The 19885-nt window shown below is 34.6% G+C and overlaps 1 protein-coding gene and 1 pseudogene across 1 annotated transcript; both read left to right on the top strand.

Annotated features, from left to right (window-relative positions):
* The first annotated feature begins 6022 nt into the window (after positions 1–6022).
* Positions 6023–11534, top strand: LOC104895547 (probable glycosyltransferase At5g03795). Its single transcript, XM_010682090.4, has 5 exons — positions 6023–6627; positions 7451–7737; positions 9640–9872; positions 10120–10277; positions 11085–11534. The coding sequence occupies exons 1-5, from the start codon at positions 6151–6153 to the stop codon at positions 11184–11186; spliced, it is 1257 nt and encodes a 418-aa protein (XP_010680392.2). The 5' UTR covers positions 6023–6150; the 3' UTR covers positions 11187–11534.
* Positions 11535–12987: 1453 nt separating this feature from the next.
* Positions 12988–16460, top strand: LOC104895623 (flavanone 3-dioxygenase 3-like; annotated as a pseudogene).
* Positions 16461–19885: the final 3425 nt, after the last annotated feature.

Below are 19885 nucleotides of genomic sequence, written 5' to 3'. Positions count from 1 at the left end.
AATTTTAAAGGATTTTATAAATATATTTTGGTATCTATATATTTATATTTAAACATAATCTAATTTTAAAATGATTTGACTATTTTAAAAGGTTGACTATTTTAAAAGTCAAATGAAATTGTTTTAATGATTTAAGAAAGTTGAAAATATTTTAATTAAGCATGCTTTGATAAAAGTTTTAAACACTAATTTCTATTGAAAAAGAAGTCTAATGGACTTGAGGAACCCAATAAGGAAAAGGAGTCATATTGATGATAAAAGTTCTAATTTGTTTATCCTATTCATCATCAATTTTCATTAAGCCTTATCTCCTTTTCCAAAGCCCAAAAAGGAAGCTTCTTATCAGTATCTTAATACCCAATTATTTTATTCCATACAAAGTTTATTTTCTCACTCTCCTCACGGTTTTCTTTCCCTCCCTTCACTCATTTTTTTTCTCTCACCCGAATCTGATTGTCCAAATTTCTCATAGTTTCGTTTATTTTTAGCCAAAACTTCCTTCTTGAAAATTGTAGATCTCGAAAAGTTATTGAACTTGGCTCAAAAATCACTCGATTCCGATTATTATTCTATCAGTTATAGCCTCTGCAAGTTTCACAATTCTGCTGCCATATTTCACTCGCGATTTCGGTATTTCACTCTTTTTCTTTTCTTCTTCCTCAAGTTTCTATTGAAGACTATGTTTTTATGCTTTCTTTTAATGTTAATCATGATTATTAGTTTAATTTACTGTTTTATAAGTAATCTTGATTTATATATAGTTTATAATATAAGAATAAAAATTCAAATTTGTTTTATGGTTAGATTGTAGTTTTAATCATGAAAACATGAATTTTTAGGGTTTTAATTGCTAGAAAATCATAGTAGCATATTATATACTATGATTGATTTAGATTATGATTTTAAACATGTTTATATATGTTTAAAGAAGGTTTTATGATTTTTAAAATTGTTGGAATTTCAGAAAGGATTTTAATTTATGTATGGAGTTTTAAGAATTTTAATTACTAGTATGGTAATACTATGCTAGGAATTAAAAGTAATTGGAGTTTTGATATTAAAACCAGCTTTTGAATATATTTAAAGGGGATTTTAAATATTCTAGAGTTGTTGTATTTTTTATGAATAGATTTTTAGTTATATTGATTTCTAGGCGGAGAGTATTCTGTAGGACACTTTTAAGGAGTTAAAAGTGGTCTGCCGGCTAGTTTACATGAGGTACGTACATACCTGTGTGCAATGTGATTAGTATCCTGATTTAAGGAGAAAGAATTTTAGTATCATGTATATAGGAACTTGTTATGTTCATATATGATTTCTGGTATTATTGGTTGTTACATGTTTTATGCATGTGTGCAAGCATGTGGAAGGTAATTTATTTATTAATTCGCATGATGAATTAATATTTGTTATAAGGATTGAATCATGTTATTCATATGTTCTCTTATGTATTGTTTCACTACTTTATGGATGTGGCTTTAAGTTGAAATTATGTCTATGTAAAGGTAAGTTGGATTGTTGGCTTGGCTCAACAAATAAGATGGATTGGATTAAAGGAAAATTAATTTTGGGTTGTAAGTTGTGATCACTTATTAAATCCTAAGATAAAAGAAGTTCATTGTGATTATTTGATTATTTTTGTGTTGCTTGTATGTGTGTGTCATAACAAGTAATAATTGGTAATTAACGTAAAGTGTGACGAGAATAGTTGTAGACTTTAGACTAGTGCACGTCTAGAGTTGGACATGGGGAGTTGGAGCATGGCTTTATCTAGGAATAGATTGATCACCATCCCTCTTTTAATCAAAGGTTCCTCGATATCGCAGATCATTTTGGATTACGGAGTCGCGCCCGTATTTCGTCTTCTTAGTGAAGGCATTTTTGGTAGGACAACTCGGTCCAATAACTATTCCATTTTAAAGTAATAAAAAGATGTTTAGAGTTTAGTTCAGTAAAAGTTGTCTGCAGAATGTTATATGATTATATTATTATTTATTCATGCATGTTATTATTTAGCATCATGTTAGGAATGCTTATGTTTAGTATGTAGTACTCACCTTTGCTGATTACGTGCTTTGTTTGTGTGTGTGATCATGATTTGCCTTATTGATCCTATGATGATCCATTTTGGTAAGCAAATTCAGTATAACATTGACATTACAGGTTCGCAGATGTGCATCATTGGGAATCTGGAATGGAGAGAATGTGTAACTAGTATAATTTACTTTATGCATTTAGTAAGAACATATTTTATTAAGTTTTTGTGTTTCGACCAAAGTAGGTTGTTTAAGCTCTAAACGCTTGTTTCTTTATTTATTGAGTTACAATAAAGTCAAAGTAGGCTCTCGTGTCTTCTTGGAACCCACCTCCTCCATCATTTGTTAAGGTGAACGTGGATGCCCATGTACTGCCAGGGCATGGTGTGAGGCTCGGTTGTGTTATTAGGGATGAAAATGGCGTACTGCAAGCAGTAGGAGTGAAGCGGGTGTCGGCGAACTGGGCTCCGGCGATGGCAGAGGCAGGTGCTGTCAGATTTGGGGTTGAGCTTGCGAGAAGATTGGGGTTCGAGAAGGTGCTCTTGGAGTGTGATGCACTGTTGGTGGTCCGCATTATTTGTGCACAAAAGGAGGGAGCTGCTCCCATTTTTCTCCTCTTTGATGATATCAAAAAGATGAAAGATTCGTTTTCTTGTTTTGAGTGTGTCCATGTAAAGAGAGCAGGTAATACGGCAACCCATTCTGTAGCTAGATGGGATGTAGCCGTTGAGTCTGAAGTAATTTGTATGAACTCTTTCCCCCAAAGCTTACAAACTTTGGTGGCTTTAGATTTAATATAATCATGGCTCTCTTTTCCCCTCAAAAAAAAAAGTTAATTGTTTTCCGTTGCAAAATTCTGAATAAGCCGATACGTTATCACACGGGCGATAATGCTCTAAGTTTTATATTATAATGGTATTTCTGAAAAGAGAGAATTATCGGAGTGTTACACTTAAAGGTTGACTCAACCTGATATTAACCTGATCCGAGTAATATGGACGTAAATCAAATCCGAATTGATCCGACCTGATCGGATCCAAATAAACATCTAAGGTTTTCCAATACCTATTTTATTGAATAACCGGCCCATGATCATTGTAAACCCCATTCTCTAGGGTACATGACCTGCTATAAAATCTTGTTATCCCCATTTTTGGATGGATTGACACTGTCATATACACTAAAAGTTTTCAGTTACTAAACCTCAACAGGCAACAGCCCAACTATTGCTATTTGTTACTCCATCCATATTACTCAACACATGCTATTAAAACAGAGGAAAAGTTGAAAAGAAGAACACAAAAAATTGGTGGCAACATGAGTATACTGGTCTTAAAAGGCATAATGTCCTTAGTATAAATCATCTGACCTCATTCATCATTGAGGAACATAGTGCACCTCTCATGTAAACTTTCTATATGTCATTAAAACTAAATTGGACAGCCAAACAAAAACCAAAATATAAACAAATGCCTCATCAATCTTTATACTACAATTCTATTCATTTTACCACTGATTAAATGCAAAATGGAGTAACAATTTGGATGTAACATCCTATTTCATCATAGAGGATCACACCAACACACACACAAATAAAGGCAAATGAACATATATATAACAAAATATCAATAAACAAAACAATCAAGGCAAAAAACAATGTTTTAACAAATCAAGGCAAATATCATATAAACAGAACAATCAAGGCTAAATGAACATGTTTTAACAAATCAAGGCAAAATATCATATAAACAGAACAACTCAAGGCTAAAATGAACATGTTTTAACAATCAAGGCAAAATATCATAAACAGAACAATGAAGGCTAAAATAACATTATATACAGTCAAGGCAAAATATCATATAAACAGAACAACTCAAGGCTAAAATGAACATGTTTTAACAATCAAGGCAAAATATCATATAAACAGAACAATCAAGGCTAAAATGAACATTTTAACAGATCAAGGAAAAATCATATAAACAGAACAACTCAAGGCTAAATAACATTATAAAAGATCAAGGCAAAATATCATATAAACAGAACTAATGAAGGCTAAAATCAACATATATATACAGATCAAGGCAAAATATCATATAAACAGAACAACTCAATGCTAAAATGAACATGTTTTAACAATCAAGGCAAAATATCATATAAACAGAACAATTTAAGGCTAAAATGAACATGTTTTAACAAATCAAGGCAAAATATCATATAAACAGAACAACTCAAGGCTAAAATGAACATGTTTTAACAAATCAAGGCAAAATATCATATAAACAGAACTAATGAAGGCTAAAATAACATATATATACAATCAAGGCAAAATATCATAAAACAGAACAACTCAAGGCTAAAATGAACATGTTTTAACAATCAAGCAAAATATCATATAAACAGAACAATCAAGGCTAAAATGAACATGTTTTAACAGATCAAGGAAAATATCATATAAACAGAACAACTCAAGGCTAAATAACATTTTAACAGATCAAGCAAAATATCATATAAACAACTAATGAAGGCTAAAATCAACATATATATACTGATCAAGGCAAAATATCATATAAACAGAACAACTCAATGCTAAAATGAACATGTTTTAACAGATCAAGGCAAAATATCATATAAACAGAACAACTCAAGGCTAAAATGAACATGTTTAACAGATCAAGGCAAAATATCATATAAACAGAACAACTCAAGGCAAAATGAACATTTTAACAGATCAAGAAAATATCATATAAACAGAATAATGAAGGCTAAAATAACATATATATACAGATCAAGGCAAAATATCATATAAACAGAACAACTCAAGGCTAAAATGAACATGTTTTAACAGATCAAGAAAATATCATATAAACAGAACAACTCAAGGCAAAATATCGTATAAACAGAACAACTCAAGGCAAAATAAACAGAAATTAAACAAATGAAGGCAAAATAAACAGAAAATAAACAAATCAAGGCAAAATAAACAAGTTTTTAAACAATCGAGGCATAACAACATGCGTATAAACAAATCGAGGCAAAACATGAAAAAAACACAAAAACCTAAACATGCAATCTAATCAAACGCAACCCCACAGGCAAAGCAAGTTAAAAAAACTTCCTAAAATTTTAAAAACAAAGATTTAAGTTAAGGAGTGGACCGATCTGAGTCAAAATTTGAAAGGGGACTCTCCGAAACCATTTCGAGATGGTTTTTATACCAAGAGAGGTAAGCTCGCCATGATTTAAAGCCTTCCGGAGGTGGATCTTCCAATTTTTCAGGTTTTTTGCCCTCAAATACACCACCAAATTAAGATCTGGTGGTTTTCTTGAAGGCGCGCCACAAGACCAACAAAACGAACCAAAATCCAACGTTTTTTTGCAACCCTAGAATTTTTAGCCTCCGCATCTAACTCGTCCATCAAATCAAAGAGCCGTTTCTTTGATTTCGGAGTTAACTCATCCATGAAATACCCAAAATCACTCAAAATACCAAAATACCAAGAAACAGGGGACTCGTTTCTGAAATCACTCCAAAATGACAAAATCTAGGTTTATAATGATCGCAGAAAAGAGTAGATAATTAATCTACTGTTTTTTTCAACAATTTTGGAGTAAAAAACCCTAGATCTGAGGGTTTGAAGAAGAAGAAGAGAGAGGAAAGTGACAGTCAGAAGGAGAGAGAGAGTCAGAAGGAGAGAGAAGAAAATGACGGAAGTTATGAGATTAGGGTTTTGGAGGGAGTAGTTATAGGGGGTTGGGGTAGGGTTAAATGGAGGGAGTGGGGTAATAAATGAGTTAGGTGGGTTGGGTAGGTTTAGGGAATTTGATTAAGTGGGCTAATTTTTTGGGCTGAATTTTGGATGTTTTTTTATTACATTTGTAGTAATGTTGGCAAATGTAGCAAATAATAAGAGACACACCTAAATGGCAAAATGTAGCAAATAAAAAAAGACGGAGGGAGTAGATTGTATCATAAACAAATCAAATTTCAACCCAATAATAAACATAGTTTTTGGTGCGCTAACCGACTAAAAAGAGTGAAGAGTGACCTGCATCACATCAAACTCAAGTTTTTTATCATTCACTGAATCACACTTCCACTTACGCGCCACCACCAATGTCGGCGGTGAAACCACCGCTATTATCATCATCTTCATCTTCTTCTTCCATGCTCACTATTCGAGGATCTCTGCTAACCCTAGCAATTCTAACTCTGGTATCATTCACTTTTCTCTCTCTTAAATCTCTCCATCCTCCTTCCTCCTCTTCCACCACCACCACCACCGTACCAATTCTCTCTCATCGAATTTCTTCCGACGAAAAACATGAGGAGAGAGAAGAGTTGTCGGAAGTTTATCATTCGCCGGAGATCTTCAGCTTGAATTACGCGCAAATGGAGAAGAAATTCAAGGTTTATATATACTCCGATGGTGATCCCAATACTTTCTATCAAACTCCGAGGAAGCTCACTGGAAAGTATTCAAGTGAAGGTTATTTCTTCCAGAACATTCGAGAGAGTCGCTTTCGTACTCAAGATCCTGATCAGGCTCATCTCTTCTTTATCCCCATTTCTTGCCATAAGATGCGTGGCAAGGTATGTTTTCGTTTCAATTTTTGTCTTTTATTTTGGTTCTAGTGTTTAATTTGGATTTCAACTAGTTATTATCTGATAATTTGACCTGTTTCTGGATCAAATGGTTTGGAATTTCAACAAATTACTCAACAGTAGATGATTACAAGGAAAGTATAGTGAACTGATTTTCACTGATTTAAACTGATATTTGCCGAGTGAAGTAGAAGTGAACAGACCCTAAGCGTGTTAAGAAAGTGAAAACTCGTCAATGGACATATAATGCGTGATTATCAGCTATTTATGCTAGGATAATTGGGATATAATGGCTAAATTTGTATCATTTTGTAGCTTATAGAAGAGAGAATTGTTGTAGTTTGTGGTGAGGCCAAGTTCTACTTGTGGTAAGAACAGTATGGCTTTACAAGAAGTGGAAAAATGATTGGAAATATAGAATGCTTATGCAGTACTCATCTGAAGTTGAGGTGGTGGAGTAGTGGCATTACTTTCCATCATGTATCGCTGAGGTCTAGGGATCAAACCTCTTAAGACTCATTTGAGGCATTCTCTTTATCCCCTCAAGCGAGCCCCCTCCATGATACGCTTTAAAACAAAGTAACCATAGATACTTACGTACCAACAGACTTCATGCAACTAGTTCAGTAAAATACAATGAGTTTACCTGTTTTCTTTTTGTTTGTGTTTGTTTCTATTTTGTGAGTATTGTTTTACTGGTTGCAGATAATGTCGAATTAAGCCAAATGTGTTCATATGCTACAGTGAGACTTCTGCTAACCTTTGTGTTTTCCTATAATATGAGTCATGATTAGTATATTATAATATGCAGGGGACTTCATATGAGAATATGACTATAATTGTCAAGGACTACGTTGAGAGTTTAATAGCCAAGTATCCTTACTGGAATAGAACTTTGGGAGCTGATCATTTTTTGGTCACTTGTCATGATGTTGGAGTGAGGGCGTTTGAGGGGTTGGAATATCTTATAAAGAATTCGATTCGAGTCGTGTGCTCCCCGAGCTATAACGTAGGGTTCATCCCACACAAAGATGTTGCTTTGCCTCAAGTACTACAGCCGTTTGCTCTTGCTGCTGGAGGAAACGATTTAGAAAACAGGTAGGTGGAACTCTATCAGTGATGTGTCTTTTTGTTGCTGTTGTGAGCGTCTAGCATCTTTGTTTGAAGTCTCATTGCTCCAAACTTGAAGGAAGTACTGGCATGTGTTTTTATTTTGCCTGGTTATCAATAGTACTCTTGCTAAAAGGTTTCTTGAAGCTTATTTAGTTTGTCTCCGGTGCATTAGAATAATGTTGAGACGGTAACTAATAGAAGATCATTCTTATTGTGGGGCTCCAATCATGGCTGATCAATAAATGATCTAATCCAAGTCAAACAATTTTTTAAGGTGTATGAATGTATAATATGTTTATATATTACTCCCCAAAATTTTCAGGTAACTAGCTGCTATGTTAGCCAGGCTCTTTAATTTACCTAAAAGTACTAGTGTCGGATGGTCAAGTAACTCAACACTCAAACATGAATTTGGACACTTCAATACTTCATTTTAGGTCAAAATTTGGAGGTTTCTTTTAAAGTTTCCCTAGTTCAAGTATTCGACATTTGGACGCAAACTCGTGTCCGAGTAACATAAAAAGACTAGCTCTGCTTTTTTTTAAAAAAAAATTAACGATTTTTTGTCCTCAAGGCTTTGGCTCATTACAAATGAGACTGCAGCGGGTTTTGCACTTGCTGGTGTGAGGGAATTCTGGAAATATTCAATTACTACTTGCTAGTAGAGATTTAATTTATGCTTTAGTGTTATTTAAACAGATATGGAACAACATGATACATGAAGAAACAGCATGTCTTGTTGAGTTAATTTAGTGTAGAACTGATACTGTGATTTTACATAGAGCTCAGATCTTTTTATGTGAAGTTATGATGAATTGATGATGAGGCTGGATTCCAGACTTATAGTACACCCATAAAAGAGAACGAGTATTGGACCACTTATAACTTCGAGTGAGCTTCCATTTCTAAACCAATTGCTAAGTGGAAGAGTGACTCCTTAGGCTTATGCCGTAGTATTATCTCTCTTCTTTTCCAATGTGGAACAACTTATATGTGAACAAATACATACGTGGGGATCAATAAGGCCTCTTACATGACTTCAAACTTAAGCAAGAAAGGTAAACAACAACAATGCTTATTGGTGTTCAAATCCAAATTCCAATACAGGTCGAATTGGAATCTAGCTGAGTAATTTAGGTCCAGACTGTCAAACAAGCCAACTTTGGCTCTGACACTGTTAAATTTGAGATATGAAATTGGCCTGAGCTATGCGCTTGAATGAGGAGAGTTGGATCACTTGTTAGGCCAAATGAGGTTCCACCCCAAAACTATTTGACAATAGGAGGCTGAAGTGTTGAAGTCCCTGGGTTTTTAGGTGATCATTTTCTCTCCTCACTACTAATGTGTGACAACATGCACAATACATAAATGGGCCTCAATATAGGTTGTTAATGGCTAGCATGCAGCAAATTCTATTTTTTCTTTATGCTCCTTCATATTAGAACTCAGTGTATCTTTTTAACAAGGAAAATATATTAATAGTGGAAAGAACCATTCTATATATTCTAGTTTAACAAGTACTGGTTGCAAATAAAGAATATAAAGGAAGACAGCAGCTTGTGAATACGGAGAAGGGATGTGGCAGGGGTACTTGCTGGATTCTGCATCTGATGTTTCTCATATTGCTTTGTCAGTGACTTTTTTCTGTCCAGGTGTAGGCATGTAGTGAAGGACTAAAGGTCACGTCAAACTATTTTGGATTGCTACTCTGTGTGGTTCCATCTAAATTGACTGATTGCATATTTTTTGAGCCATTGGCTACAGATATGATTGCATGATTTTGGGCCTTGGAAAATCCTGCCTATCGCAGGATCTATAGTGGTCTTTTGTTGTTATTGGAGTCATTATTGAATAGTTTATCTGAAATTAAGAGAGTACAATATGCAGGACAATTCTTGGATTTTGGGCTGGTCATCGTAACTCCAAGATTAGAGTTATCTTGGCAAGAGTATGGGAGAATGACACAGAACTTGATATTTCAAACAACAGAATCAGTAGGGCTACTGGGCCTTTGGTATATCAGAAGAGGTTCTACAGGAACAAATTCTGCATATGCCCTGGTGGCTCTCAAGTTAACAGTGCTCGTATTACAGATTCTATCCATTACGGTTGCGTTCCTGGTAAGCTGTTTGTCCTGTAACTGTATATGAAGTCTTGGGGATGGTTGATCTTGATTGCATTCACTTAATATATATAGGACAATAGTGAAACCTGGATGCTTGGTCTTGATGATTTCATGTAGTTTCTGTATATAACATCTTTGTTCACAGATCACAGTTTCTAGTAATCGACTGCTGGCTGCACCTTATGCAGAGACCTCGCTTGAGAAGTTTTAACTTTTTGTTAGTTTGTTTTTTCTTTCTGCAGTGATTTTATCTGATTACTATGATCTGCCTTTCAATGACATCCTTGATTGGCGGAAATTTGCCGTTGTGCTGAGGGAGAGAGACGTCTACCAGCTGAAGCAAATCCTTAAGGATATACCAGACACAGAATTTGCACGCCTGCATATGAATCTGGTCAAGGTAAGGTTTTAAGATTTTAGGGTCATACATTAGACTCTACTCCCTGTGACTTCCTTTGTTAATTCTGTTGTTTATGATTCTTGACATTTCAAATTAAGGGGGGAAGGGGTGGTGATGGTGGAATTATAAATGGAATTTTGGGAATGTTTTGGTTGAGAGAAATACATTTTCTTGGAAAGTAGTTTTCTTAATTTCCATTATGTTCTGTAAAAGGTGGAAAATAGTTTTTCCAAGGATGACAAGCAATTTCCTTCCAGAAGGAAACAATGCCACATTTTCCACTGTATTCCTTACCTTCCTCTTTCTCCTCTCCTTTCCTATCCGTCCTCTCCTCTCCAAGTTCAAACTCCCTTTTCTCTCTAACTTTTCTTGCAAGGAGAAACAAAAGTAAGTTATTGTTTGTTCCTTTGGAAAATGTGTTTCATGGAAAACATTTTCCTTTCCGTCCAACTAAACAAAGCCTTGGTGTTTTATGATCTCCTCTCCCTCACTTGATTTTTAGATAAAATCTATGTTATCCAGACTTTTCAGTTTACTTCAGGTATGTGTGCCTGATGCTCGAGACTGAAATGAGTAAGGACACCGAAGAAATTCATCATAGGCCAAAATCACTGAAAAGATTTCATTAAAAGCCGAATCGGACACATGGACACTTGCCCATGTTTGGCACAAGTGCCTGAATCCGGAGAAATATAGGCGAAAACTGTGTGGACCTTTGTGATATCATTGGTTTAGTATCAACTTAATTAGGCTGCTATAGATATAAGTATCTTCTAAGGGCTGAAATCATTCTATATCTTGTATTAGGTCCAAAAACATTTTCAGTGGAATACGCCTCCTATCAAGTATGACGCTTTCCATATGGTTATGTATGAGCTCTGGCTACGGCACCATGTGATCAAGTACTGAATCCTATTTTGACGTGAAGTACCGAGTTGCTTTCACGTACGTTGTGTACAATCCAAAGATTTCCGGATCACTCGTGAAGATCAAAGGAAAGTGCTGCTAATTCTGTAGTTCTGTAAATTATGACCTGCTGTTTTGTCGCACGATAGTGACTCTTTCCTCCCTGAAAGTCTGAAGATAATTAATATACGTAGGGTATGTCAAATTTTGGAGGTTTACAACATTATTCATTCAATTTGTAATTCTTTTTTCACCTGTAATTTGTTATATCTTAACAAGAAAGATCCGCAGTATCAACCATTCAATTACAACAGATCGATGCAGGAGAGGTGTTCAAATTGGTGGATTTCATATGATTTGCAAGTTGCAACTACAACTTTTATATGTCACGTAAATGCTCTATAATTTGAATGCTCATACCCTGATTTCTCTCGAGTCCATAATCTGAAATTGGAACTCAATTTTACGTTACTCTTGGATCTTGTGTAAAAGTTGAGGATTAATTCAATGTCAGTGCTAACTCTGATGCTCATACCCTGCTTTCTCTGTATTCCTTTTTTTCTTTTGTTTAAAAGTTCAGTTACTCTTTTAAAAAAATAAAAATAAATTCAGTTACGGCTACCGATTTCAGAATGATTCTACCAATTTTATATTATGATCTTTCATAATATTTTTTGCGATCAACTTTTTGGCGCACAACATCAACTTTAGTACAATATGCAATAAATCAATATTTTTTGTACCCCTTTATTACCCACATAGGACTATAGGAGTACCTAGCTAAAACTTTATGTCCAAATAAGTGCGTAAATTAATAAAAATCAGATTGATTAAATCTTAACAAATCCAAAAATAAGTTATGCACTATTCTTATAATTCTTTTAGCTAAATTTCAATTATACATGTTAATCAAATATATAAACGACAAAGAAGTTATTGATCAGTTTAATTATTACATAAAATAAAGTACTCACTGAAAACATTGTAAATACTTGGTTGTAAGCTTAAATTGGAAAAACCCATAATTTCTTTTCTATACAACAATCTATTATAAGAAAGTAACAGATGAGCATTGTTCTCAGGTTATCACAATGTTGATTTGATGATTGTTGTGGTGTGTAAAAAGTTTAACATTGATGAGTAGATGAAATTAATATGAATAACACATTACTTGCAGTAGAAGGATTCGCACATAATCTCATTGACTGGTAGTAGACTTGTGAATTGTGATAAGATACCAAATACGTAATATAAATGTAGTGACCTAGTTAAGAATATGTATCAAGACATGCTGAGGGATAACATTCGATCATAATGGTAAAATTTGACGTCAAAGTAGGAGACATAACAAACAATTAGATGTTAATATGCATTATTATAATGCAACTACGTAAGCCATGATTCACCAATTACGGTATCTTTTGTTGAACTACAAAATAGAAGTTACCAAAAAAAAGGCTTTGTCAGTTAATGTATATGTCCATCTGATTTTAAGCGCAGAAATTCTGCAAGATGGGTAATCACTGATCACAGAAAATGGGTTGAATGGAGTGTAGAAATGTAAACAACGAGCATAAAGTGCATCAGCATAAGTGCATAACGACTAACGCTGTTATCCACTATGTAGTTGGTACTATAATATTTTGACCCTGCGTCAATAAATATGGCTTAGAAATTAAAGGTAAACTTTGTCCTCTACTGTTGTTGTGAGTTGTGAGTACTAAATTCATTAACATGCAAGTATACAACATTCCCACACTCTCAGAACAGATGAGGTCAACTATTATGTACTACTGTATACTTGCATAATACTCTAATCAATGGCCCATTCAAAGCGAGCACATTGGTAATTGTTAGTAGCTAACTGTATTAAGCATGCATACAGGATACATGAATGAGCTTGGTAGGCTGGTAGCACCTATATTAAGGTTGCCAATCTCTTCATGTAGCACGCACCATCCATCTTATGATTTTTTTTTCGCGTTTGTTCATATATTATTCTAAGATCTTTTTCGCGTTTGACATTTTTTAACTTTATTCGTTATCGTTTCAAAATCTTTTTGGCGTTTGAAAATTTTAAACTTTATTCGTCACCTTTTCAAAATTTTATGTTGTTAATACTTATTACTTAATCCTACATGGAAAGTGGCAAGTATTCTAAAAGTTTTAGCACTGGACAAAGTGCACAAGAGAAAAGATTGGCACATGTTCCAGAGTGCTATGAAGTTCCTCCTTGTCAACGTCCAAGCTTGAACTCACCAAGTGCTCAGCAGGTTCCTGTCATTGACCTCACTGGATTGCGAATGGGCCCTACTCACCGCTCTGTCGTCGTTCAAAGTATTGGCCAAGCTTGTCACTGCTACGGTTTCTTCCAAGTAAACATTATGTCTTATCTATGTGCCAACTAACATTCATTATTATTCTGCCTCACTATATATTTGCTGATAACTTGAGCATAATGGATACTATAACTAGCTTGCTCAGTGCTCATTATTATAATGCATGAGAATCAAGTGAGAGTTCAATGGCGCGATTTTCATCACCTTTTAAGTTGGGGTAGGTATTGTGGTGTTTTTCTTCTCAATGTAATTTAAGCTCCCAGTTATCAGTCTAAAACTGACTAAAGTTTCTTTGTGCGTCAGGATCCCCTTACATAGGACCTATAGTTTCCTAACAAGATAAGATTATGCATCTTGGGCCGAAAGTATTGCTATTATGCATGATTATCTCAAGTATATATACATGATCGAAGAATTAATTGTATGCTAGCAAGTGAATTGAATCCCTCAATGTGATAGTGTATATGTAATGTGGCACAGGTTGTTAATCATGGCATAGAGCAGGGAGTGATGGACAAAGCACTTGGTGCTGCAAATGAGTTTTTCCTATTGCCTGAAAATGAGAAATCCAAGTACATGTCGACTGATGTACATAAACCAGTAAGGTATGGGACAAGTATCAAGGAGGTGTTGATAAGATTCAATTTTGGAGGGTTTTTCTTAAACATTATTCAAATCCTTTCAAGGATTGGAATCAATCTTGGCCTCATAATCCACCTAATTACAGGTATATTATTTGAATTTTTCATATCCCACATTGCTGAATTTCAAATTATTCTACTTACATCTCCTTTAATTTTGTGTTCTTCAAACTTAGAATCTAGTATTCCGATACTCAAAACTATATGACCGCATAATGAAGAGTAAAAAAATATAGACATATGTAGGTATATAAAATTTGGTATATATTTGTATTCATGGTACTTTTATATCAATCTAAATATATGTTTTTTTAAAAAAATATTAAAATTATTTATATTGGATGTCATCTATATTGAATATCATAGAAAACACATAGACGGATTAATATGTATCATACATGTGTATGATATGGAAGAGAATCTCACATGGTTAGCCTTCATTTAATTAAGTGATGAATGCATTGATGCATGCATATTGCATTTGTTTCTTATACTTCTAGCAATGAGTACATCATATATAAATATAATTGACTATAGAGAAATGTTGCATGTGACATTGTGACTCTACTTTCTACTACTTGAGCGGTATCTGTGAGACTGTGACCCATGGTTTTGTCACAAGATTGAAGCAAAAAAATACAAGGAACGGCCGTTTAGATGCAAGGCATATCACATAAATGCTCCTTCATATGCACTGAAATTTATGAATATAATATAAATTCGAGATAAACCAATTAAAATCCAAACTAATTCTGTTTCATTCTTTCTTTTTGCTTATATTATTGTTACTTCTTAGGGTAGAAGCTCTTTTCAGAACCTAAAGAATGACCAAATTCGGGTGCTTCTATATACTATCTACAACTTCATCCTCTCGAAAGAGAAAACATCAATGACTAGATCATTACCGTCCCTACTTAGGTGTAACTATTATACCATATTATTTAAGTTCTGTTTGATGTTATTTTGTTATCTTATGTTTTCACATCATTTTTGATGTGTCATTTCACTTTTTTTTTTATTTCATACCATTTTTGATCTGTTTCATGTCATTTCAATTGAGTTTGATCTCATTTATCTCATATCCATTTCTAATATATTTCATGTTATATCAGTTTTGTTTGAATTCATTTTGTCATATGTGTCATATATATCATTCTTATCAGCTGTTTCACATCATTACTGTATTCTTTGATTGATGTCTTTTTGTCATTTCAAATTTTATTACACGTAAAACATGTTACATCCAAGACGTTCTCTATCATCTTTAATTTGGTTCTTGACATGCCTAACTAATATCCGGCATGATATATATACAGGGAAGACATGGGAGCATATTCCTCAAAAGTGCTAAACCTAGCAACAGAATTATCAGAAGCTATCACTGAGAGTCTTGGCTTAGGTCCCAAGTATCTGGGTGAGAAAGTGAAACAAGGAATGCAAGTAATAGCCACAAACTGTTACCCACCATGTCCTCAACCGAGTCTTGCGCTCGGATTGCCTCCTCATTCGGATTACAGCTGCTTAACCATCCTTCTACAGGGCTCTCCTGGCCTCCAAGTTAAGGACATGCACGACGACGGCGGCTCATGGAAGCTCGTTCCCCACATTAATGGTGCCCTGCAAGTCCATATAGGTGATCATTTTGAGGTGTTAAGCAATGGCTTGTACAAGGGTGTGGTGCATAGGGCTATTCTTAATTCTCACAACACTAGAATATCCATTGCTAGCCTCCATAGTTTAGGGTTGTATGAGAAAATGGAGCCTGCTATTGAGTTGGTAGATGAGGATCATCCTAAGGCATACAAGGGAAGTAGCTTCATGGATTTCTTGGATTTTCTTAGTGCTAATGATTTTGGTCAGGGGAAAATATGCTTCCTTGACACCCTCAAAATTCAAAATTGAGTAATTAATTAATTAATTACTCTAAATCTTTAAGAACATACTTTTTAAACTCTATTGCTAAATTTTTCTTAAATATCTTTTCTATATAATAAAAATTTGATTCAATAACGGAAATCTTTTTTACAAATGTAATTTTAAAGCCATGTGTTTTTTTAAACATTCATCAATATTAATTTAAAAGATCAAATTTATATAGTGTGAGTTGTATTTTTTAAGATGGAGTTGGAATTAATTTATGAACTTTTTGTTACATCTCGATGTTGGAGGGTGTCTTATTGCGGGTCTATAATTACTAGAGAGGTCTCAGTTTTTCCCGCTTCATTATTGATGTAAATATGTAATATTTTTGTTTCCCAACTACCAAATCAATACAACCAAAATATTAAGGATATATACTTTCAAATAATTGTCATGCTCTTTTGAAGTTATCTTGTAGTAGAACTCTCTTTTCAAGCATATATGTGGTAGATATGAAATACGTATCTATTTGAATTGGTACCAATAAAAACTACAGAGTGGTACTAATACAAATTAATATCATTTAGATGAGCTTTGGGTACCAAATTTAAACTATTTTCTCAAATATTTTATTTTTAGATTTGCATTTATGTGCTCATAGATCCCAAACACAGATAATAACACTGCCTCATTTATCGATTGGCTGCTAATGGTGTTCTCTTTTGGGAAAAGAAATCAAGGATAACCATACTTATTGAGCTAGTCCATTGATCTATATATATGACTATGAGAAACCTTGATACGTACAATTATTGAGCTAGTCCATTGATAATACAACATTGTACTCTCACAATCTTATAAACATAAGAAGGAAGGATGTTGGAGATCCACAAAGTTTCCGCCTTACTATGTTATTATTCTCTCCATTTTTTTTTAGTTTCTCCATTTTCTTTTTTAGGTCGTCATTTATTTAGTTTACCTATTTTTTTTCTATTTTTGAAATGATAAATATCAATTTTACATTATTATCTTCTCACTTTACTTCTTTTGGCCTATACCATCAACTTCAATACGATATGCAATAAATTTATATTTTCTCTTCCCTGAACATATCTATTTCTGTTAATAAATCCATATTTTACATCATATTTGGTGCATTTAGAGGGAGATTAATTAATGCATACACATATTCCTTCAAATTAAATGCTTCAAGACATTTGAAAGGAAGGAAAGTCTGAAGAAAAATGAAGATATATGCATATAGATTATGAAGGTGACGAGAATGAAACAGGGTAAGGGAGGTAAATTCAAGCAAATAAAGTACGTAGATGGTCGGTTGTAGAATGATTATTGTATGCACAATTAAGTTAGATTTGACACACAAATGAACATCAAGTACGTACAATAAACTGAACATCAAAAATAATTTGTTGAGGATAATATAGTTATCCTAGTTGATAGATTATCATATACGAAGAATGATGTTATTCTTATAATAGAAGTCTAGTAGTAAAATATATGATTAAAGTTAATAAGATAGGAGATATATATCATCTATTATACAACCAGGATTCTAGTTGGATACTTCCTCCATTTAAAATTGATGTTAGACTTTTCAAAACACACTTTTCTAGGTAAATTTTTTGAAGAGGAAAGAGATAGAGAGAAAGAAAAAAGAAGACCCATGTGATAGGAGAGAGATAGAGACAGATTGTTGCCTAAAAGGGAAGTGTAACATCTATGTTGATTCAATAATATTTAGAAAGAGTAACATCTATTTTCTTACGAATTAAGTATATTTTAGGAGTTAGTGTTTAGTAAAAATATATACGTGATTGATTATTGAGAAAAGGGTGACCAATATTGATATTGGTATTGGTTGCCAGAAAAATTTAACATGGTATCAGAGCCTAGGGAGATTCTATGGACCTTAATCATGAGAGTTTGTAAAATGCAAAATGCGAAATGATTGAAAAAAGAAAGAGAACCCTCCATAAGAGTGTGATAGGAGAGATTGATCAATTAAAAAAACCTTTACAAGAGTTTGTGAGGTGAGAGGATCACATAAACATAACGGGTTTCAAAAAGAGGGTGTTTTCGTTTTGTTAACTTATTTGATGAGTTCGAAAAGAATGACGTTTTCATCAAGAAGAAAAAAGGAAAACTTCCAGGTTCGAAAAAAATGACGTTCCTGATCGATTGATGTATGTGACAAGAGGTTCAAAAAGAATGGTGTCCCTTGTATATTTATCAGGTTCGAAAAGAATGATGTTCCTGTTTGACTAGCGCGCAACTGAAGGATTAAAAAATATTAACGTTTCCATCATCATGAAAAAAGTTTTTTTTTTGTTGAAACCTACATCACCGTTTTGTGTATCTCGGCTCCAACGAAGAAGACGAAGTAGTTCCAGCTCATCTGAATCAAGTGCAAAAATATAAAAGTGCAGACATGACTTGGAATGCCGCACGGGTGCTTGGCACAAGTTGCATTGCCTCGAAAAGCCTCTGAACACCCCATTTGTTCATATCTCGTGAAATCCAAAATTGCCTCGAAATGAACGTAAAGGCATCCACGCACATATTCGTTCCAAGCCACATGAATCCTTTGCAACGACCTCCCATGCCCCAAGGAGGCATCCCGTGGCTTTCAGAGCTCGGACACCGGGAAAGTTCGAAAGCGTGTATTATAACCTTCAAATTTGGCAGTTTTTGGGACGTTTTTGGACTTCTCCGGGCCTATTGGTTATATTTTCTCCCCCAAACAATCGTAGGAAAGCCGATATGACTTGTAATGTTGCGCGGGTGCTTGGCACAATTTGCATTGCCTCGAAAAACCTTTAACCACCCCATTTATTCATTTCTCGTGAAGCCTAAAACTGTCTCGAAATGAACGTAAAGACATGCACACATTCGTTCCAAGCCACATGACTCCTTTCCAATGCTCTACCATGTCCCCGGAAGCATCTCGCGACGTTTGGAGCTCGGACCCCGAGAAAGTCCGAAAGCGTGTATAGTAAATAACCTTCAATTTTGGTTGTTTTTGGGACATTTTTTTGACTACTCCGGGCCTGGTCACATTTTCCCTCAAAACATTCGTAGGAGTGTCAACGTGACTTGTAACATTGTGTAGGTGCTTGGCACAATTTGCATTACCTCGAAAAACCTTTAACCACCCCATTTGTTCATTTCTCGAGAAACCCAAAATTGCCTCGAACCGAACGTAAAGGAATCCACATATTCGTTTCAAGACACATGACTCCTTTCCAATGCTCTACCAGATCCCTAGGAAGCGTCCCGCGGCGTTCGGAGCTCGGACCCCGGGAAAGTCCGAAAGCGTGTATTATAACCTTCGATTTTGGCTATTTTTGGGACATTTTTGGACTTTTTCGAGCCTGGTCATATTTTCTCCCGAAACATTCTTAGGAGTGCCAACGTGACATGTAACATTGCGCGGGTACTTGACACAATTTGCATTGCCTCGAAAAGCCTCTAAACACCCCATTTGTTCATTTTTCATGAAACCTAAAATTGCCTCGAAATGAACGATAAGGCATCCACATATTCGTTCCAAGACACATGACTCCTTTCCAATGACCTCCCATGTCCCTAGGAGGCATCCCGCGGCGTTCGGAGTTTGGACCTCGGGAATGTTCGAAAGCGTGTATTATAACCTTCAATTTTGGTTGTTTTTGGGACATTTTTGGACTTCTCCGAGCCTGGCCATATTTTCTCCCAAAACATTCCTAGGAAAGTCGAAATGACTTGTAACGTTGCACAGGTGCTTGGCGCCATTAGTGTTGCCTGGAAAAATCTTTAAACAACTTATTTGTTCATTTCTCGTGAAATCTAAAACTGCCTCGAA

Source organism: Beta vulgaris, chromosome 6 (assembly GCF_026745355.1).
Source record: "Beta vulgaris subsp. vulgaris cultivar EL10 chromosome 6, EL10.2, whole genome shotgun sequence".
Classification (NCBI taxonomy): domain Eukaryota; kingdom Viridiplantae; phylum Streptophyta; class Magnoliopsida; order Caryophyllales; family Amaranthaceae; genus Beta; species Beta vulgaris.
Note: the sequence above shows the minus strand (reverse complement) of the source record. Positions and strands in the feature narration are given on the sequence as shown.